Raw genomic sequence first — 24,031 nt, 5'->3', positions numbered from 1 at the left:
GTGATCCTTCTTTAGAACTGCTCTGAAGAAGAGTCACTGGACCTAAATCGTTAACTCTCCTTTCTCTTCACAGACACTACTAGATTGCCGTGTTTCTCCAGTAATTTATTTTTAGTTTCTAATTTCCAGCATAGAATCTTACAAAATGGAAACAGACCTTTTGATCCAACCAATCCAAGCTGACCATATTTCCAAACAAAACTAGTCACACCTTCCTGTGCTTAGCCTATGTCCCTTGAAATCTTTTCTATTCATGTAGTTATCCAGATGTCTTTTGAACATTGTAACTGTACCTGCATTCACCACTTCCTCTGGCAATTCATTCCATACATGAACCACTGTATAAAAGAGTTGCTCCTCCTGTCCTTCTTAAATCTTCTCCTCTCTCCTTAAAAAATATGCCCCGCAAGTTTTGAACTCCTCCTCCGTCCTTGGGAAAAGAACCTTGGCATTCACTTTATGCCTCTCATGATTTATAAACCTCAAAAAGGTCACCTCTCAACCTCCGATGCTCGAGTGAAAAAAGGCCCAGCCTTTCCAGTCTATTTTTATATCTCAAACCTTCCATTTCCAGCAACATCCTGGTAAATCGTTTCTGAACCCTCTCCAGTTTAATAATTCCTTTCTGTAACAAGGCGACCATCAGCATCTGCGGTTCTTTTTGTTTAATGATTGACATATGCTTGTTTACAGGTTACCTGGCTCAGCTGTTATGCTTATAGCACTTTGATTTTTTTTTTGCTCTGTAAACAAAAGTTTCTCTTTGAAAATATTTTGACTTCTCAAGGTAATTTGGGACAAAGATGGACACCAGATTATTTATCCAACATCCTGGAAAAGTTAATTGTAAAGGATGGATATCAATCCTAAACTCCTTAATTACTTTGAACATAGTCACAATTGATTCAAAATTATCTGCAAGAACTATGAAGCCTGTTTGTAAAGTTATGCATGAATTCACATCCATGTTGAACTACTTCATTTCATAACACCTCTGTGACTTGATGTTTCATAGCAAATTTGCATGAGAAGTCAGTCGAAGATTGCTTCATATTTATATTAATGTACCAAAACTCTGTAGGGCTGTATGTAATACCTGCAACATAGTAATTCAGCCCCAATAATCCATGCTCCAAATTTTGCTTTATTTGAGCTTCCTCCTAGTTTTCTATGCCTAACACCATGAATGTGAGTTTCTATTTCCTTCTTCCTAGTATGCTTATCCAGCCTTTTCTTAAATACATCTCTGCAATTCATCAACCAATCCCTGTGGTAGCGAGTTTCACATTCTCACCAGTCTTTGGGTGAAATAGTTTCTTTTGAATTCCCCATTGAATTTCTTTGTGACTATCTTAGATTAATCTCTCCTAGTTTTGCTTGTCCCCACCACTGAAAAAAACTCATTGTGTATAATTTTTCTCAGAACCTTAAATCATATTAGGGATCATGTTCAGGTCATCCTTGCACATTCTCTTTTCATCTGATCCTGAAAGTTGTAACTTTAGATTTCTTACTCATTCTTACAAATCATTTTTCACTCCTTTCAGTGCTTTTACATTCTTTTTGTAACTTGTGAAATATGGAAGGCTTAAAATAAATTAGAGGTCCATTGCCAAAAATAATTTCTATTGAATGCCAGTCAGTTGAGGCATTTCATTTGAAATGCCCTGGCATTTTTTTTCCCCTTGAGGTGGAGATTCTATCCCAACAACATCTTTGTCCAAGACAGCTTTGTCTTTTTGCTGCTGTGAAGCTATGTCCTTTTCCTGCATGTTTTTGGGAGGTGACCTACAGCATTACAACTGCAGGATTCCTTTGTCATGTCCAGATACAAAATTTATTAGGTTTCCTTGTTTCATAGCACTGATATTGACTATAGTGTTTGACTTACATTGTATTAGCTTGTCACATGCATCTGTGAACTGATTCCATATTATTATGTGGATAAGTTCTGTTGGTTTCTGCAGTAAAGTTGTTCTTCTTGTCAAAGGATTTGTTTGATTATTTGTGCTTTTTGGTTTTCAGCATAAATCCTCTTTGGACTGTGTTAGGGTTAGGGTAATAACTGTGACAGCACCATCAATAATTTCAAATATAAATGCTGGCTCCTAGGAATCCTGACATCAAGCTTCATATTTCCCACAATTTTTCAATAATTTGGAGTGGCTATTAATTAAGGTATCTATGGATGCCGAATTCTTCTTTGGAATCTTGCCTTTTGAGATTTCATTTTATTTCCAAATTAAAATATGTCCCGAAAGTTATTTCTTCAGCCATAACTGTGTCATGTTTATATCTTAGTGATTTGTTCTGCCATGTCCAAAAGGCAATCATGCATTTACATTTTCAGTTTGTGATTTTGTATTTATTTACTTTTGGGAACAATTCTGTATCTTTAGTATTGTTTTCTCCAAGATGTGCGATCTTATATTTTGTTTTATTTGTGTCAACTCTTGCATTTACATATTGAAGTAGTATTAATTTTCCTGCCATTGCTTCATAAAATGATTATTATTTTTAATACTTTAAACTTCTCTCAAATAATCAGATCTCCAATGTTAATTCAATTCCATTATATTAAAAACTTTTTCAACTTTTAAACTACATGATAACTACATTATGTATTTTGTAATGATCCTTCTGATTCTGTAATATTCTGTAATTCTTTTGTGTTTTACCTTGTTTTACAGCTCTAAGTTCTGTTAAGTAGAAATCTGTATCTTTGTATTGCATTCTGGGGGTGAGGTGGGAATTTTCTTACATTTTAGTCATCAGCATGGAGATATACCACCTATAGGAACCATAAAATGTCTTTCTTGTGTTTTTTTTTGCTGAGATGGAGCTTTCTAATTCCTCACAGGAAAAATGAATGGTTTTCCCACTTTCCATGGTCTAAAACGCAGAGCATTTCAATGTCCCTAATTTTTTGATAAACCTTTTGTAGTTGCAGTCACAGTAATCTTCCCACCACATCCATGTTTGAAGCTATGCATCAGCAGATATTATAATGTGAAATTCTGATATCTTTTCAGTCAAACTCTATCTTTTAAATCATTGATTTTTATGAAGACGCAATTTAAATCCGATTCATAGCCTTCCTGATGATAGAGCCTTTCCACAAATGCATTAAATAATGTGCACTCTCAATGGTGGTGACTCTGTCTGTGAATGTTAATTTTCCCTTTTAATTTTACCTCCTCTGATCCTTTAACAAGGTTATGTTGTCCTTGGGTTTTTTTCAGGGGTCGTAAATGCAGGTTCTGAAATGTTTGGGTTTGGATGGGTTTTAGGGACAATTTGATTAAAGCTAGCAGATATTGGCTCAGACAAAAGGCTTTTAAGTACAATAAAAGGAGAATGGCCAGTTCTCCCAGGTCAGCTTTTCCCTGGTTTGATTTGGTTTTGGCTTGGTCTGGCTATTCGCTGAAAGCAATTAGGCAGTTTGAGGTTGCTGATCCAAGAAACAACTCCATGGAAGAGGCTGTTCCATGCTGCCATCTCTCTCTTTCCTGTTAGACCCTGTGTTTAATTTTACCTTTTGTGTCAAGGGGTGTTTATGGGGATTGTTGCAAATGTTTGGAACAGCATCATTAGATTGGGAAGATCTGTTGTGTTTTTGGACAGGTTAAGTTATTCTGTTGCCTATTCTGTTTCGTTTGTATTTCTGTCGGTAATCTTATAAATAAATTCTGTTTATTTACCAAGTGATAAAACTAATGGTTTGACCAGCTGTATCCCTCCTGGAATATCCTCTGTCCACCTGCAATGAGCAAAATTAGGGTCTGTGCTACTTTCTTGAAATGTTTTGATGGGATCTGGCCTGGTCCATAACACTCCATCCATCCCAATCTGCTCCTTTGTGCCATTAATTTAAAGTTTTCCTTCTCACCTAAAACATTTATTCCTGCAACTCCAAATCGGTTGTATTTTTTCGGATGTGGGCATCACTGACTGGCCAATATTTATTGTCCCTCCCTCATTGCCCACTTGAACTGAGTGGCTTGCTAGCTCTTCAACCATGTCGTGAAACAAACCCACTACTACAGCCACATCTGCTTCCTCAGTGCCTGCCTCCGTAACCAACTCATCCCACACGGACTCCGGACCACCTTTAAACCGGCAGCGTTCGGACCCGAACAGGACAAACAGTACAGACTACAGATTCAAAAACACCAACAACAGTTCTCCTTCAAGATCCTCCGCTCCACGCTCGCAGCAATGCGCCGGCACCTAACCTCTCGACAGTCAGCCCTGCCTCAGCTGAGGGCCACACTCTCTCAGAATTGCAAAGGACCCACTCTGTACTACATCCTTAGGAGAATCCATACTCTCAACAAACAGTATTTCAATTCCATCTCAAACATCAAAAACTGTCAGTACAACAAACTTTTATCCACTCACCTCCATAACCAGCGCTCCTCCAACATTCCAGAAGATTCCCCTGGCCTCGGAAATGGCATTAGCCACGTGGCTGATGCAGCTGCCACCCCCACGCTGATTGATGATGTCACTTCCGCCCCCATCATGGCTACTCCCAAAGCCACTTCCGGCCCTCACATCATTGCTGATGCCACATGCTCAGTGACTTCCGCCACCCCTACTGCTGTGTCTGCCACCACTTCCGCCCCCACCAGCGCCACTCACCTGCATTCTGCTGACACGCCCCCCACAGACCCCACAGTCACTATCCCCACCCCCCCGAACCCCGAGGGGAACACTACCCCTGCTCATGCCTCCACCCCCATTCCCCCCCACCATCACACCCACTCCAGGTACTGGCTCTGACCCCACTCCCAGCTCCACACCCACACCAGATCCCAGCTCCCAGCCCTGCCGAGTTTTCACCATCCCCCCGGACCTCCCACTCACTGAGGACGAACGATCAGTCCTCAGCAAAGGACTCACATTCATCCCCCTCCGTCCACGCATCAATGAATTTAATACACGCCGTGACATCGAAAACTTCTTCCGTCGCCTCCGCCTCCGAGCTTACTTTCACAATCAGGACCCCGCTCACCTTCCGAGGACCCCTTCGCCCACCTCCAACACACTGCATCCACCAGGACACCCCGCGCTGGCCTATTACCTGCCCTCGACCTCTTCATTTCCAACTGCCGCCGGGACATTAACCGCCTCAACCTGTCTACCCCCCTCCCCCACTCCAACCTCTCACCCTCGCAACACGCAGACCTCCAATCCCTCTGCTCTAATCCCAACCTCACCATCAAGTCAGCGGATAAAGGGGGCGCAGTGGTAGTCTGGCGCACTGACCTCTACACCACTGAAGCCAAATGCCAACTCGAGGACACCTCTTCCTACTGCCCACTAGACCATGACCCCACCCCCCATCACCAAACCATCATCTCCCAGACCATACAGAACCTCATCACCTCAGGAGATCTCCCACCCACAGCTTCCAACCTCATAGTCCGGGAACCCTGCACTGCCTGGTTCTACCTCCTTCCCAAGATCCACAAGCCTGACCACCCTGGCCGACCCATTGTCTCAGCATGCTCCTGCCCCACTGAACTTATCTCTACCTACCTTGACACTGTCCTATCCCCCCTAGTCCAGGAACTCCCCACATATGTTCGAGACACCACCCACGCCCTCCACCTCCTCCAAGACTTCCGTTTCCCCGGCCCCCAACACCTCATCTTCACCATGGATATCCAATTCCTCTACACCTCCATCCGCCATGACCAGGGCCTCCAAGCCCTCCGTTTTTTCCTCTCCAGACGTCCCCAACAGTACCCTTCCACCGACACTCTCATTCGTTTGGCCGAACTGGTCCTCACCCTTAACAATTTCTCCTTTGAATCCTCCCACTTCCTCCAGACCAAAGGGGTAGCCATGGGCACACGTATGGGCCCCAGCTATGCCTGTCTCTTTGTTGGCTACGTAGAACAGTTGATCTTCTGTAATTACACCGGCGCCACTCCCCACCTCTTCCTCCGCTATATTGATGACTGCATTGGCGCCACCTCGTGCTCCCGCGAGGAGGTTGAGCAATTCATCAACTTCACCAACACATTCCACCCTGACCTTAAATTTATCTGGACCATCTCTGACACCTCCCTCCCCTTCCTGGACCTCTCCATCTCCATTAGTGAAGACCGACTTGACACTGACATTTTTTACAAACCCACCGACTCCCACAGCTACCTGGATTACACCTCTTCCCACTCTATCTCTTGCAAAAATGCCATCCCGTATTCCCAATTCCTCCGCCTCCACCGTATCTGCTCCCAGGAGGACCAGTTCCACTACAGAACACACCAGATGGCCTCCTTCTTTAGAGACCGCAATTTCCCTTCCCACGTGGTTCTAGGTGCCCTCCAACGCATCTCGTCCACATCCCGCACCTCCGCCCTCAGACCCCACCCCTCCAACCGTAACAAGGACAGAACACCCCTGGTGCTCACCTTCCACCCTACAAACCTTCGCATAAACCAAATCATCCGCCGACATTTCCGCCACCTCCCAAAAGACCCCACCACCAGGGATATATTTCCCTCCCCACCCCTTTCCGCCTTCCGCAAAGACCGTTCCCTCCGTGACTACCTGGTCAGGTCCACGCGCCCCTACGACCCACGCTCACATCCTGGCACTTTCCCCTGCCACCGCAGGAACTGTAAAACCTGTGCCCACACCTCCTCCCTCACCTCTATCCAAGGCCCTAAAGGAGCCTTCCATATCCATCAAAATTTTACCTGCACATCCACTAATATCATTTATTGTATCCGTTGCTCCCAATGCGGTCTCCTCTACATTGGGGAAACTGGGCGCCTCCTAGCAGAGCGCTTTAGGGAACATCTCCGAGACACCCGCACCAATCAACCAAACCGCCCCGTGGCCCAACATTTCAACTCCCCCTCCCACTCTGCCGAGGACATGGAGGTCCTGGGCCTCCTTCACCGCCGCTCCCTCACCACCAGACGCCTGGAGGAAGAACGCCTCATCTTCCGCCTCAGAACACTTCAACCCCAGGGCATCAATGTGGACTTCAACAGCTTCCTCATTTCCCCTTCCCCCACCTCATCCTAGTTTCAAACTTCCAGTCCCCTTGACTTGTCCGTACTTGTCCGACCTGCCTAGCTCCTTTTCCACCTATCCACTCCACCCTCTCCTCCCTGACCTATCACCTTCATCTCCTCCCCCACTCAACCATTGTACTCTATGCTACTCTCTCTCCACCCCCACCCTCCCCTAGCTTATCTCTCCACACTTCAGGCTCTCTGCCTTTATTCCTGATGAAGGGCTTTTGCCTGAAACGTCGATTTTGCTGAAGCTCCTCGATGCTGCCTGATTGCTGTGCTCTTCCAGCACCATTGATCCATTTCAGAGGGCAGTTGAGAGTTAACCATATTGCAGTGGATCAGCGGTCAAACCAGGTGAAGACAGCAAATTTGCTTCCCTGAAGGATACTAGTGAGTCAGATGGGTGTTTTCCTGACAATTAGCAATGGTTTCACGATCAGCAGTAGAATCTTAATTCCAATTTAAAACAAAAATTGAATTCAAATTCTACCATCTACCATGGCTCCCCAGAACATTACCTGAGTTTCTAGATTAATAATGTAGCATTGATAACACTAGGCCATCACCTCCTCACCCACTTTCCCAGCCAAATGTGAAGCTGAGACAGTCACAGTATATCTGTCTACTTGAAGGATTTTGCAACTGCGAGATGTGATGAGTCTTTTCACTCTATTTCTAGCTCACACTTTATTTCACCTCTTACCAGCTCTAAGGTAAAGATTTAAATCGAGAGTATTGTGAGCGATGATTTGAATAATTTTATTATTTGATGTTCTTCCCTGCATGTAAGTGGTTCACTTTTTTTTCTAAAATTTATATTTTTATGCTTTTTTTTTCTTTTAAAATGTGGCAATGATATACTTACTGAAACCTTGTTTGTTACCTTCAATTTTAAATGGCCAACAGAAAGTTCCTGAGTGTCCAGACAAAGAAGTGTATATTACTGCATTGACATATTGGGGTCCAGTTTATGACGAAAGAAGGAAGTTGCAAATTAATTAATGAAAGATATCTGAATTAGTGGATGTGAATGCAGGAAGATATGTGATGTTGTGGACAGTGAATCAGGTTACCTTGATCAGATGGGTCAATGGGCCAAGAATTGGCAAATGGAGTTTACTTTAGATAAATGTGACATGTTGCATTTTGGTGAGGCGAACCAGGGCAGGACTTATACAGTTAATGGTAGTGCCCTAGGGAGTGTTATCAAACAAAGAGGCCTAAGAGTGCAGGTGCAGGTGCACAGTACATTGAAAGTGGAGTCTCAGGTAGATAGGGTGGTGAAGAAGGCTTTGGAATGTTTGCCTTCATTGATCAGTACATTCAGTATATGAGTTGAGATGTTATGTTGGGCTGCACACAACATTGATGATGCCATTTTTACAAGACTCCATTCAATATAGGTCTCCCTGCTATAGGGAAATGTTGCTAAACTTGAAAGGTTTCAAAAAAAGATTTACAAGGATGTTGTCGGAATTAGAAGATTTGAGCTACAGGGAGAAACTTAGTAAGCTGGGGCTATTTTCCCTGGACGGTTGGATGCTGAGGTGTGACCTTATAGAGATTTATAAATTTATGAGGAGCATAGGATAAGCTGAATATCTAAGATTTTTTTCCCCCAAGAATAGAAAGTCCAAAACTTGAGGGCATAGGTTTAAGGTGAGAGGGGCAAGATTTAAAAGAGACTTGAGGGACAACTTTTTCATACAGAGGATGGTACACGTATGGAATGAGCTCCAAGGGGAGATGGTGGAGGCTGGTACAATTATAATATTTAAAATGCATCTGGATGGGTTCGTGAATAGGAAGGGTTTAGAGGAATATGGCAAAATATTGGCAAATGGGACTAGATTAGTTTAGGATATCTGGTCATTGTGTTGGACTGAAGGGTCTGTTTTGCAGCTGTATAACTCTTTGACTCTATGCTAGTTCATGTTCCTTCAGTTTGCTGTATGCAGATGTCCTTTATGCCAGAGAATGTAAACAGTCAAATTACCAGTCAAAGTATAGTTGTTGTAAGCTGAGAATTAGTTACAGTGAGAGCAGTTTGATGCTCCTTCATCAGAAACCATTATGTTTTCTGATGAATAACTGTAGAATAACGTGCACCATGTTGAGCCACAATAGACTTTAATTATTTCACATGCTCAAAATTAGGTGAGGTGAACATCTTGTCTATTAATCCTTGTGTTGGCTTAGCTGGAATGTTCATACAATCCAAGGTATGTCACAATAAAGGAGAATGATGCAAGTTTTTGTCCTTCGCAACTTTCAATTTTTCTAGAAGCAGTTACCTTGCACATTGTATGCAAATAACAGCCATTTTTAAATCTAGCTAAAGTGCCTTTTAAGGAAATTTAAGCAAGAGAATATCATTTTCAAAACTTTGATGGGTGGTGCAGATCTTTTCATTGCTCAGTTGCTGGCAGCAGCTTCCTGACTATTGAGTATTCTTAAAATGGAAAACTCATTTCCCTTCAGCTTTATTTCTTCTGGATCAAACATTTCTTTATCAGTCTTTACTTTGAAGTATTTAAGCAATATTTTCACCACTGATCATCATGTCATATCTTGTACCACCAACCATGGGAGGTTTGTGTTTGAGATGGAATCCTGCCTCCAAACTTGCTTTCTATACTGGCTAGAAAGAGCTTTGTGGTTATCAGTGATGGGGCTGAACCATTTGTGAATCTTAACAAGACGAGACACTTCTCTTATTGATGATGTCATAGAGTCATAGAGATGTACAGCATGGAAACAGACCCTTCGGTCCAACCCTTCCATGCCGACCAAATATCCCAACCCAATCTAGTCCCACCTGCCAGCACCCAGCCCATATCCCTCCAAACCCTTCCTATTCATATACACATCCAAATGCCTCTTAAATGTTGCAATTCTACCAGCCTCCACCACATCCTCTGGCAGCTCATTCCATACACGTACCACCCTCTGTGTGAAAAAGTTGCCCCTTAGGTCTCTTTTATATCTTTGGTTAGGCTACCACTCAAATCGCTCCTGTCTTCAACCCTCAAAAGGAAACCCAGTGGAGACATAATTGACTGGTGAGAAGGACAAGCTATAGCTATAGCCCTTCCTGATGAAGGGCTTTTGCCCAAAACATCGATTTTCCTGCTCCTCGGATGTTGCCTGATCTGCTGTGCTTTTCCAGCACCACTCTGATCTAAACTCAGGATTGCAGATGCTGGAAACCACACTTTTGCCTGTAGCCAAAACACACTTTGGGCATTCTGAAGTATTGGAGTGTCAGACCTCCACTCCTCAGTGGGGAAGCAGTGCCACTCTCTGTGCATTCAGGTGAATCTGATTGACAGTTCCAGTGATCCCAGCAACACGACAAGCTTTGTAGTGGGTTTTGCTGGTATTGCAACCAGAACCATAAAGAAATGATTTGGTGATGCCGGTGTTGGACTGTGGTGTACAAAGTTAAAAATCACACAGCACCAGGTTATAGTCCAACAGGTTTAATTAGAAGCACGCTAGCTTTCGGATCATCGCTCCTTCGTCAGGTGATAGTGGAGGACTCAATCCTAAGACACAGAATTTATAGCTAAAATTTACAGTGTGATGTAACAGAAATTATACATTGAAAAATACCTTGATTGTCTGTTGAGTCTTTCATCTGTTTGAATACCATGATAGTTTCACTTCTTTCATGTGTAAATCACAAAGTCTTTTTTTTTTAAAGTTGCATTCTCAGGTTAGCCGTAACAATGGGTGGATAGCTAGACAATATGAAAGAAGTGAATTTAACATGATATTCAAACAGATGAAAGACTCAACAGACAATCAAGGTATTTTTCAATGTATAATTTCAGTTACATCACACTGTAAACTTTTGCTATAAATTCTGTGTCTTAGGATTGAGTCCTCCACTATCACCTGATGAAGGAGTGACGCTCCGAAAGCTAGCGTGCTTCCAATTAAACCTGCTGGATTATAACCTGGTGTTGTGTGATTTTTAACTTCATAAAGAAATGAGCTTGGCTTCCAGCTTAAGGTTAGTCTGTCAGGTTAGTGGGCATGGAAAGCTGAGAGTGGGAGTGAGGAAAATTGAGCGTGCTCATGTGAAGGGTTTACAGAGTGGTTCAATTAGATGGAAACCGAGTGCACAAGATGAGGCACAAAGAGCACCCCTGAAAATAATCCTCATTTCTTTATAATACTTGCTTATAAAACTTGTATGAATGTAATTTCTGCCAGATGTCATCACTAGCAATTTGTCTAACAAGCTCAATTTACCTTTATCATTTGATAGGAATCAGCTTGGGGATGAGTGAAAGTGGTGTGTGCTTGCCACCCAACATCCTATTACATATTTCTCACCAAAAACACATCCAGTGGGCAGCATGTAATATCCAACTCATAGTTTATTGCATGATAGCAATAGGCACAGTTTACATTGTCTTGATAGATGTTATCATTGAGACTATGGAGCATCAGAAATATCTGATCCAATAGAATCTAGAGAGTGATTCCTCAATTCTGTATCCAACAGTGGAACATCATCAGGTCGGGTGAAGCCCAATGTAATTTTGAGCATTAAATGTTTCAGAACCTTTAACATAAACAAACTAATGGAAGGATTTTCTCAGAAACGTCTCCAGCCTAACCATACCTTTCTCTCTACAATCAATACATTTCATGGGTCTGCAATAAATCAGCACTTTTCATTACAGTTGTCGACAATCCTGTTTTGCAAGCTTGGAATTGATGTATCAAAAGTAAATTGAGACCAAGGAGTGTTTGGGAGCAGCTTGATCAGACTGTTGTAATGAATATTTAAGTGAATTACAAAAGCTTGTTCAGTCTCTCCTAAAAGTTAATTGTGCAAAGTGGATTTTGAACAGTTTACACAGCATCACAATAGTTAGTAGCTAGCAGTGATGGAATCCATTACTGGACCCCAGCACACTCTGAACATTGTGACATTCCAGCATTCCGAATACACAGAGTTCCACAGTGTCAATGTGTTTGATTCTGCCTAGCAACAGGACAGAGATTGTTGCAAATTTTGCAATAGGTCACTCGGAACACAAGGGGTCACACGTTAGTTCAAAGGCTACAGGCAGTTACAGAAGAAGATGGATGCTCTATGCAGAAAAGATCTTTCAGTTGAATTGCTGAAAAAGTAGCTGAACTAATCTGTGTCTGTAGCTTCAGTGAGAAGTTATGGATGGTTGGATATAGGTGTGCTTTTAGTATTCAGGGAGAAGGTTGAGAGTTAATTAAGCGAAGTGTTGAAGTTGGGAGACAAGCAGGAGGCTGGAAGAACACAGGAAGCCACGCAGCATCAGGAGGTGGAAAAGTCAATATTTCAGGTGTAACCCTCCTTCAGCACTAGGAGTGGATGTAAGGGGAGCTGCAGATAAAGGGGTTGCAGGGGCAGGGTGGTCAGATAGGGATAGGTGAACACAGATTGAGAGTATGACCTGATTGGTCAATGGGAGGAATGAAACTGCTCGGAGGCTGAAAGGAAGAGTCGATCAGAGGAATGGAGGGGAGTCGGGGAATGGGAATGGAGGTTATTTGAAATTGGATAACTTGATGCTGAGTCCTCCAGACTGTAGGCTGCCCAGGCGGAAGATGAGGTATCGTTCCTACGTTTTGCAATCTGATTCACTGTGGCAATGAAGGAGGCCAAGGATGGTCATGTTGATCTTCCTTCTATTCCTCTCAGCTACTAACTGGATTCATTCCTCCCATTGACCAACCAGGTTGTACCCTCTACCTGTCTCCACCTATCCCCACCTCACCACCCTGTCTCCATGATCCCATTTATCTGCAGCTCCCCTTACATCCACCCCTAGTCCTGAAAAAGGGTTACACCTGAAATGTTGACTTCTCCACCTTCTGATGCTGCCTGGTTTGCTGTGTTCTTCCTGCCTCCTGCTTGTTTACCTTGGATTCCAGCATCTGCAGTTTTTTTTTGTCTCTGACCAAGTGTTGAAGTTGGGCTCAGGAAAAGTTGAGAACTCTGAAGAAGTCGAATGCTACTAATAGTTTAGTGAAGCAGAAAGTGAGGGGTGTGAAATCTAACTGAGCCAGTTTAAAGCCTTGAAAAGAAAATAAATCCATGGGTAGTACGAACTTGGCACAGCTGCTTGTGAAAAGCTAGTGTTGAGTAATTGCTGGACTGCAGGTTTCAATAATCCAGGGCAGCATGGCCCCAGGAAAACAAGATTGACCAGAATGTAGTCAGTCATTGAGAAGATTTATGATGGAGCAGCTTTTGAGGAAGATCCAAATTTATATCTTCAAAAGAAAAATTTGAATCCTATGCAAAGGTGAATGAAATATTCAAAACAATGTCTTTAATATTAGGGTGTTGCTATGAGATACTATAAGACCATAAGACACGGGAGCAGAAATTAAGCCATTCAGCCCATCGAATCTGATCTGTCATTCAATCATGGCTGAAGAGTTTCTCAAACTCAATTCTCCTGCTTTCTTCCTGTAACCCTTGATCCCCTTGATACTCAAGTCCTATTTATCTCAGTTTTAAATATATTCAGTGACTTGGCCTCCACAGCCTTCTGAAGCAGTGAGTTCCATAGATTTGCTGCTCTCTTGCTGAAGAAGTTTCTCCTTATCTCTGCTCTAATAGGCCTTCCCTTTACTCAAAGGCTATGCCCTCCGGTCCTATTCTCTCCTACCAATAAAAATATCTTCCCAACATCCACTCTGTCCAGACCATTCAGTATTCTGTATGTTTCAATTAGATCCACCATCATCCTTCTAAACTCCATTGAGTATTAATCCAGAGTCATCAAACACTACTCAAATGTTAAGCTTTTCATTTCTGGGACCATTCTCATGAGCCTCCTCTGAACACGCTCCAGGGCTAGTACATCCTTATTGAGATAGGGGGCTCAAAGCTGCGCACAATACTCCAAATGTGACCTGACCAGAGCCTCAGAAGTACATCCCTGCTTTTATATTCAAGTCCTCTTAAAATAAATGCCAACATTGCATTTGCCTTCCTTACTACTGACTCAACCTGCAAATGTACTTTGAGAGAATCCTGGATTGGAACTTCCAAGTATTTTTGGACTTCAGACTTCTGAATTTTCTTCCTATTTAGAAAATAGTCCATGCCTCTTTTTCAAACCACAGTGCATGATCTCATCCTTTCCCACATTGTACTCCATCTGCCACTTATATGCACACTCTCCTAACCTGTGCAAATCCTTCTGCAGCGTCCCCATCTCCTCAATGCTAACTGTCCCTCCACTTATCTTTGTATCATTTCCAACATAGCAAGAATGCCTCAGTTCCTTCATCTAAATCATTAATGTACAAAGTGAAAAGTTGTGGTCCCAACACCAAGCCTTGCGGAACACCACTTGCCACCTGCTGCCATCCTGAGAAGGAATCTTTTATCCCCACTCTCTGTTTTCTGCCAGACAGTGAAGCTTCTATCCATGCTAGCAGCTTGCCTCTGACACCATGGACCCTTATGTTACTCAGTAACCTCCTGAACGGCAGATTGTCAAAGGCCTTCTTGAAGTCCATGTAGATCACATTCATTGGCTCTCCTTGATCTCATTACTTCCTCAAAGAGCTCTAGCAGGTTTGTCATGCATGACCTCCCTTGATGAAACATGCTGACTTTGCCCTATTTTACCATACACTGCCAAGTATTCAGAAATCTCATCCTTCACAATGGAATCCAGGATCTTACTCATGTCCGAGGTTCAGCTAATCAGTCTGTAATTTTCCATCATTATCTTACTCCCATTTTAAACAAAAGTGTTATATTAGTGATTTTTCAGTCCTCTGGGACCCTCCCTGATTCTAGCGTTTCCTGAAAGATCAGCACTAATGCCTCCACTTAGAACTCTGGGATGTAGTTCAGCTGGTACAGGTAATTTACCTACCTTCAGGCCATTCAGTTTTTCTAGCACCTTCTCCTTGATGAGATCCACCATACTCAGCTCTGCCTGACTGTCTTGAATCTTTGGGATAATTCTTGTGCCTTCCACCTTGAAGACTGAAGTGAAGTAATTATTCAATTCTCAGCCATTTCTTTGTTCCCTACTATTATCTCTCCAGCATCATTTTTCAATGTCCCAATGTCCACTTTTGCCTCTCTTTTGCTCTTACAGTTTTCCTATATATTTTTTGTCTAGCTTACCCTTATAATTAATCTTCTCCCTTCCTATTTCTTTTTTTGTTGTGCTCTGTTGTCTTTGTAAGCGTCAATCCTTTGGTTTCCACTGCTCTCCACCACATTATATGCTTTCTCTTTTGCTTTTATACTATCCCTGACTTCCCTAGTCAGCCATTGTTACCTCATCCTCCCTGTACCATGCTTCTTTTTCCTCAAGGTGAATATGTCTTGACTGTGCTATCTATTTTCTAACATCCAGAATTAACATGAAGTAACAGACACTCTGCAGTCAAGCACCCTACAGAGCATATCAAATTGTATGATGTAATCCCTGCAGTGCAGAAAGAGGATATGCACCCACTATCTAAAGAGCATCTCACACAAAGCCAACTCCCACTCCATCCCCATAAAACCACATTTACCATGACAAATTCACCTAGTCTGCACATCCCTTGACATTATGGACAACTTGGCATGGTCAATCAACCTAACCTGTACATCTTTGGACTGTGGAAGAAAACCAGAGCATCCAACAGAAACCCATGCAGATGCGGGGAGAATATATAAACTCCACACAGGCGGTCACCTGAGGCTGGAATCAAATCCAGGTCCCTGGCACAGTGAGGTAGCAGGGTTGTTCCAGACTATGGAATTGGGTGGTTTATTCTCTTTGCTAGTTCTGAGATCGTTCACTTTGTCTACTGTAAAAATAGTTGCTGGTCCTTAATCAGATTGAAATATAAATTTGGCTGTCTTAGCTGGGATCATAACAGTTTAGTAATGAACTCATTCATTTGAGAACTGTACTTTTCCTGTAGACATATTTTTCATTCATGTGAAGTCTTCATTACTTTACTGATCTCATGGCAGCACTGAGTTGGTTACATCTGTTACATTACTTTTAATTTAGAAATAGTCTGAGGTGAGAAGTCTGTCACATTTGTTATTCTTTCATCTCCGGTTGTGGTAGGTACATGTCATGCATATTGAGATTCACAATTCAGATTTGTCATTTATTTTTGGTCTCTCACCTTGCCAGATTTCTTCCCAGATCCGGTGGACTTGTAACACAGCATTAATCTCCTTTAGAATATCTTGTTATGACTGACACTACACAATTCACTTGAGTTTATAGATGCCATGTTGCCTCACTTCCTATCTTAGACCTCTTGTGCTCAATCACTGAGGCGGCTCTTTCTTCTGCTTTTGTACTATAACAATATTGCCCAGAGGTTTGTCCAACACTATTCTTGTGAGAGTGCAGGCATGCGTTTTGTACCATTGAAATAACATATGTCTTTCTTTAACCATTGTTAGACTGGGGTGGCCTATGATATTATGAAATGATTTAATATACTACCTAAAAGCTGCATCTCATTATTTGAAGTGATTAGTCAACTGTAAAAATAAAACATCTGTTTTCTGTTTCTGCTCTCCAAGCCTTGCGACATGTTGTTAAAACCAACATATGAAATTTTTAAAGAAAAAAGCCAAGACAGCTATGTCCTTGACACTGAAAACATGAAACACATTTCTGTTCTTTTTGTTTATTAAAATACATTTTTGCTTTCCTCTGCTAGGTACTGGACACCTAGAATTTACATGTCCTGTGAATCATTTTGACTGCATTGGAACAAGACGATGTATTCACATGAGCAAACTCTGCAATGGCATAAATGACTGTCTGGATGGACTTGATGAAGGATCTCATTGCCGAGGTAAAGGTTCAAAAAGTCCTGTTATACACTTTAAGACCAAAATTAGTGCTTGATTGATATAATGAAGCATATTTAAACAAATGACTGTGTCACAATGTGTTTATTTAATTTGGCCCATGACCCTGATGAGGCGATTTTGTATAATGGCAAGTCTTTACAATTGACCTTATGAAAGTTCTTGCATCTCTCACCAGCTGCTCTTCATATTTGCCTTTAGATTAGATTAGATTAGATTACTTTACAGTGTGGAAACAGGCCCTTCGGCCCAACAAGTCCACACCAACCCGCCGAAGCGTAACCCAGCCATACCCCTACATTTACCCCTTACCTAACACTACGGGCAATTTAGCATGGCCAATTCACCTGACCTGCACATCTTTGGACTTTGGGAGGAAACCGGAGCACCCGGAGGAAACCCACGCAAACACGGGGAGAACGTGCAAACTCCACACAGTCAGTCGCCTGAGGCGGGAATTGAACCCGGGTCTCTGGCGCTGCGAGGCAGCAGTGCTAACCACTGTGCCACCGTGCCGCCCACAAATTTACTGACACAAATTTCTACAACAATAAAAATAGGAAAGGCAATAGAATATATTTATATCAAGCAACCTGTAAAATCTATTTTTCCAGTCAGACAGATTTAAGCCCTAATTTTACCAACTCTGAATAGGTCAATTAGGCACCTTTAAGAAAAAAACATTGGTAAAGCAGATATCTCTTTTCCCAAAGTATGCCAATTAATTATTTTCCAATGATTTCAGCAAAACAATATGAAAGCTAGCGATTTTCATGTTGGGCTGTTTGAAATGCTTAGGACCAGTGACTTTTACACAGTTAAGTGTTTTAGAATGCTGTCTCTTTGCTGGGTTTATGCATGATGAGACATTCTGAATGAGCAGTGAGGTGTAGTTATGCTGACATTCTGAAAGGACAAAGAAAAATAAAGCTTTTGATCCAAGCATGAAAAAACAGAATGAAATGAAAGAACAAATGGGAATATTGGTAATGGAATGGAAAACAGGAGAGATTAACTGACAAAAATGTTGACAGTGAATGCTTTTCATGACTTTGAAACTATCACCTCGAATGGCATCTCCAGTTCTGACAAAACATTCTCAACCTGAAATTCTTGTTTCTCTGTCCACAGACCTGCTGTGGATTTCAAACATTTTCTGTTTCTTTTTCATCTTTGTAGCATTCCCAATACTTTGCTTTCATATTTATATATTTTTAACACCTTGATGTATTCCAAAGAATTTCATGGCTTGCTAAATATTTTTGATTTGTACTACAAATTGTTACATAGAAAACATAGTAGTTAACTTTCACACAATAAGGTCTTGCACAGTGCAAAGAGAAGCCTCAACATTCCTTGAAGATAAAAGCAAAATGCTGGAGATGTGACATAAAAACAGAGTGCTGGCAAAGCTCAGTACATCTGACAGCATCTATGAAGAGAAAAACAGAGTTAAATAGTCCAAGGACTCTTTTTCACGACTTGATATTCTGTTTTGACTGTGGTTATAATATACGTGGCCTTGTTGTGCTTCTATAGAGTATTTACAGAGACTGCAGATGAAAACATTAACTGCATTCAAGGGACATTTTCATGCAGGTTCATCTTAAGAGGAGGCGGCAAATGAGAAAGATCCTGAGACATTGCATCACCTCTTGTGATGATTAGCAAAATAATACAGTCAGACTTCATGGTTGAAGAAGAACTCACCTGCTTTCCTTTGATTGGGACTAAGAGCATGTTTTTTTTCTTATAACAGTATAAAAGATCATAGAAATTTGATTTTCACTACATGTAATTTGCATTAAAGTTCAAGATTAGTCATCTTGCAAAAGAATGATATTGAATTTACTCAGAAGAGAGATTGTGCACAATTAAGCCAACATAATCAGGGAATATTTTAGCACGAAAACTTCATTGCATATAATTTTAACTTCAGCATTGCAACATCTTGATCTACTTCACAAGCACTCTTACGATTGATTTCCATTTTGTCAGCTGCAAAATAAAAACAATTCAATATGTTTCCTTTGGCTATAATGTCACAAAACTGTAGAAATTCAATAAATTGAATCAGAGGTAGGAACTAATTGGCTCCCCCAGACACTGAAGGCCCCTTGCTTTCAGTTTATCTTGCTGCAGTTTTAAAGTTTTGGGCCAGTTGTTGCAATTTTAGGGAATAATGGATAGTGCCCGTTTGAGACTGCTAATGATCAAATTATTGTTATTGAGGTTGCTTCCCTATTACTCATGGTAACTGCCTTTAAAGTGAGCTTTCTTTGACCTTGATCTTATGCATGAAATATAAACAACCGCAGAAAAAGCAAGTGGTAGATATACCGCTGATCTTTCCAAACAGGTAGGAGAACAAAATAATTGATCATACTGCTGAGAATGGGCTGCAGTGTTAAATAATTAACACAAATTGAGTTATGCAGAAGTAAGAATAACTCAGCAAGTAAATATCAAATATGTAATAGTTGACAACAAGTTTTTCAAAACAATAAAGTACCAAGAACTGGTGTTTTGTTTGATTGGTCATAATCTTTACATGAAAAGGCTGCTCTCAGGAGCATTACCAACCAGTAGCATGATTAGTAACATGGAAAGAAGGAAATGTGAATTAGCAGCCTGCTTATAGTTTCTTATTTTCTACTCAGGTTGTTTGAATGAAAGGTTGAAAAAGCATATTCCACCGTGCACCAGAGGTTTCAGCGTTCATGGACCCACTGAAAGACAAAGCAAATGAGCTGTTGTAAAGAATTTCAAGAAACCGTAACATGCCCAGAAAAAAAATTTAACACATTCATACCCCACAAATTGCCATGCCTTCAAGGCAAAAAAATAGAAACATAGCTTTATTTTAATAATTTCCTTGTCATGGCCATAATATAAAAGTTATATATATACATATACATATGCACAATACCCTATGAATCAAATGGGATAGATTTATCATAATCCTCCTTTATCAACTCATGTCGAACGATCAACCAGTAAATAGCTTTGTCTGTAAGGTTCAGGACTTTCCAGATGAAATTATAGTTTCAACTGAGATGAGTCATATGTAGGCATATTTATTTTCTGAATGCCTTGCTATCGTTGACATCCCACTGAGCAATTTGGTAAATAAATCATAAATCTCACCCAGCAAGGCAAATGAATTTAAGTGACTGGCAGACTAATAGTTACATGATCATTTGGCTTGATGTCAAGTATTTACACCCTTATACTATGAGGCAGTGCTAGTTTTGTAAAAAAAAAATGGTAATGGACTAGTAATCATTGATGAAAGTAAGTTACTTAACAATTGTTTTTTAAAAAGTCCCTGAACAAACTGAATGAATGCGACGATTATCTGGGTTAATGCAGTTTCATCTGGAAATGGTCACGTCTAAGTGTTTTGTGCTGCTGGAGTTGCAATAAAATTATTCAACTTTAATGTTACGTGCACAAGAAATTCATTAGATAACAAAATTAGACTTAACGTCATTCCCTAAAGGTTATACTTGGCTGAAGCTATTATACTGGGGCCCATAAACCATTGCCAATCACAATAAACTGAATGTGGATCGTGCACAAAGAAGCTAAAGTAAATCTGAACAGAGGAAAAAAATATTCCAGTTACTGCTTAGCACTGATGGTATTTAAGGTAAGTAATGGAAAGATCTGCTTTCATTTCTTTATTTTGTTGAACCGTCTGTACCACAGGGCATTGGAGGAATAGAAGGCAGACTTCACACATACCAGTCTTGGTGACCTGCCAAAATATTCAGAGTCTGAGTAATATAAATCAGTGAAGACTACCATTATCACGACAGACTTTCAGGTCTATGGAATATAACCATGTGTAAAGGCACCAGATTTTCGATTACTTTTCCTGAATAGATGTTTTATTTTATTGGCTATGGCACTAATAATCTATTACAATGAATGATACAATTTCAATGACATTTCATAATTCAAGGAGGTGATAATATTCAACCCTATTAACAACAAAAATCACTTGCATGCCAAGACACATCATGATGTTTTATCTGATAAAATTATGACAGTCACGAAAAGAAATATTAGAAGCAAACACTGGAAATGTTTGGAAATCTCAGCAAGCCTGGCAGTATCTGTGGAGAGGAAGCAGAATTACAATGTTTTGAGTCCAGTGACCCTTCTGTAGAACTGGTTGGAGCAAGGAAAAGGTTAATATTTTTGCCAAAGAATGGGTGGTGGGTTTGGGGTAAGGGGAAACAAATTGGTGGAGATGGAGCCCAGAGAGACAATAAACAAAACAGTTAGGTAGTCAAAGGAATTGGTAAAGGTCAGCCGGAGAAAATGAATAGCAGCAAATTGGGACCATTATTGGCTGACAATGAGTTGTTTATTTTAGTAGCCCATGTAAGGATAAGGTCTGCTTTATGGGGTTGGAATTAGTACCTATTGCTTACTCTTTCCCCCTCCCTACGCCTGTTCTCTCAAAGATATATCAACCTTTTCCCAGTTACAACAATTTCTGATGAAGGGTCACCTGACGCGAAACATTCATTCTGCTTTCTCTCCACAGATGCAGCCAGACCCACTGAGCTTTTCCAGCAATTTCTGTTTTTGCTTCTGATTCCCAGCATCTACAATTCTTTGGCTTTTTGTTGAAAGGAAACATTAGGGTAGCTGATCACATATTGCTCCAAAGAGTAAGTTTAAGGTTCATCTTTTAAAAAAAAACGTGTTGTGAGGTTTAAGGTAGGGAGTTTAAAGTTTAGACCAAGATGGCTGAAGGTACATCAAAACAAAGTCAAGGATATAAAAAAAGACAGACCTGGTACAATGTAGAAATCTTGGATGACAGTGTTAGAGGCCAGGATATAGAGATAGGAAAGGGTACAGCCCATCCATGAATTTGAGTACAAGGTTGAGAAATAGAGTGACATGTACTGGCAAACTGTCAGTCCATGTTATGTTTTAGCCTGCATAAAAGCAATAGTCTTCATCATATCCACCCAGAGCTGAAAATGTGTTGCTGGAAAAGCGCAGCAGGTCAGGCAGCATCCAGGGAACAGGAGAATCGACGTTTCGGGCATAAGCCCTTCTTCAGGAATCCTGAAGAAGGGCTTATGCCTAAAACGTCGATTCTCCTGTTCCCTGGATGCTGCCTGACCTGCTGCGCTTTTCCAGCAACACATTTTCAGCTCTGATCTCCAGCATCTGCAGACCTCACTTTCTCCTCCATCATATCCACCCATCCTGTCGTGCTATTTGTTTCAACTGTTACCAAAACAGTGGGAGGCATTCAAAAAGGAAATGGAGAGGGGACACGTCCAGCAAATTCTCTTTAAGGTGAAACACAGAGTAACAAGCCTATGAATGCTGAATGCCTATGAATATTCAGAACTCAGTAACCAGGAAAAGAGAGGCTCTTCGAAGGTGGACAGGGAATAAATCTAAGGAGACCCTTGTGGATTCTAGTACATGAAGGGATGAACTTAAGTAAATATTGAGGACAACAAAGATGGGCATGAAAAAACACTGGTGGGTAAGATTAGGGAGATTCTCAAGATATTCTACATGTGTATCAAGAATTGGAGGATAACTAGGGAATGAGGAGACCAAGGGGATAATGTGTACAGTACATTCTGTTATAATGCGGTAGTTCTGTTCTCATGCACTCCTGTGTTATAAGAAAATTGCATAATAACAGCACCTTTAAACTAACGGGGCTGGAATCGTGTTATAATCAATGCATGCTTTAAAAGTTTGTGCTGTAGTAATAGTGTCCCCAAATCATCAATAGCATTACAGTGAATTCGCGTTAACAAAACATGCATTACAGTAGAGTGACCTTTACATGGATTTAGAGGCATTGGTCAAGTGTAAACAAATACTTCACATCTCTATTCACTTTGAGAAGGATGATATAAGAACAAAGTTCAGGGACGGTCACTGTGAGGATCTTGAGCAGATTGGCATAGGGAATGGGGAGGTAATGGATATTTTGTCAAGATTAAAAGTTGACCAGCCCCCAGGTCCAAGTGAGTTGCATCCCAATTTGCTGTAGGAGAAGATGGAAGAAATTAGAGGTTTAGAATCAAACTTTGAATTTCTCTCTGGCCACAGGAGAGCTGCCAAAGGACTGGAGAACAGCTAATGTGCAGTGACTTTCCAAGAAAAGTATTAGGGGTAAACTCAAACCTTCTATCACCACCGTCTATCTCCAATCACGAAGCTAATTTTGGATCCAATTTGCTGAGTTACCCTGGATCACACATGTGCTTTTGTCCTCCTTATCATGTGGGACTTTGTCAAAGCCTTTGCTGAAAGCCATATAAATCGATACAAACTTATTTACAAACCTGATCACCACTTCAAACACATTCCATCAAATTTGTTAGGCATGAGCTCTCTGTGATAAAGCCACGCTGACTATCCCTGATCGAATATTGCCTTTCCAAGTTGAGATGAATTTTCTCCATCAGAACTTTTCCAACAGTTTGCCTCCAACTGATGCAAGGCTGAATTATAGAGTCATAGAGATGTACAGCACGGAAACAGACCCTTCGGTCCAACTTGTCCATGCTAACCAGATACCCCAACTCAATCTAGTCCCACCTGCCAGCACCCGGCCCATATCCCTCCAAACCCTTCAAAATATACAAGCCTTCACCACTTCCTCTGGCAGCTCATTCCATTCACGCACCACCCTCTGCATGAAAAAGTTTTAAAAAGGCCATGAGGGACAACTTCTTTTGTATGGTGTGTGGTTTGTATATGAAATGAACTGTCAGAGGAAGCGACAGATACAGGTACTGTTACAAGATTTAAAAGACATTTGATGAGTACATGAATAGGAACACTTTGGAGGGATATGAGCTAAAAGCAAACAAGTGGGACTAGTTTAGTTTGGGAGCATGGTCAGTATGGATTGAAGGGTCTGTTTCCATGCTGTATGGCTTTTATTTCATTTGGCATGACATGACTCATAGAGTAAACAAAAATGTTCTAATTTCCTAAATGGTTCTTCTGCTAATTCCATGTCCTCTAATTAGTGAACCTCCTGCCAATACAAACAGACCCTATATTTCCTGCACAGGATTAGAAACCATATTCCTGAACTGATCTAACAAAATGTTGATTCCCC

The 24,031-nt window shown here is 41.2% G+C and overlaps 1 protein-coding gene across 1 annotated transcript in view; it reads left to right on the top strand.

Annotated features, from left to right (window-relative positions):
- LOC122551725 (low-density lipoprotein receptor-related protein 1-like) overlaps positions 1-24,031 on the top strand; it is a 1,910,187-nt gene that overhangs the window by 493,420 nt on the left and 1,392,736 nt on the right. Inside the window, exon 3 of the mRNA XM_043694091.2 lies at positions 16,752-16,889. Coding sequence (XP_043550026.2) covers positions 16,752-16,889 — 138 coding nt within the window. The remainder of the gene's footprint in view (positions 1-16,751; positions 16,890-24,031) is intronic.

The sequence above is a fragment of the Chiloscyllium plagiosum genome, unplaced genomic scaffold (genome assembly GCF_037043375.1).
Source record: "Chiloscyllium plagiosum isolate Xiang-an unplaced genomic scaffold, Cpla_swu_hap1 HiC_scaffold_7, whole genome shotgun sequence".
NCBI lineage: Eukaryota > Metazoa > Chordata > Chondrichthyes > Orectolobiformes > Hemiscylliidae > Chiloscyllium > Chiloscyllium plagiosum.
The sequence above is the reverse complement of the archived record's forward strand: the minus strand, read 5'-3'. Positions and strand labels throughout refer to the sequence as shown.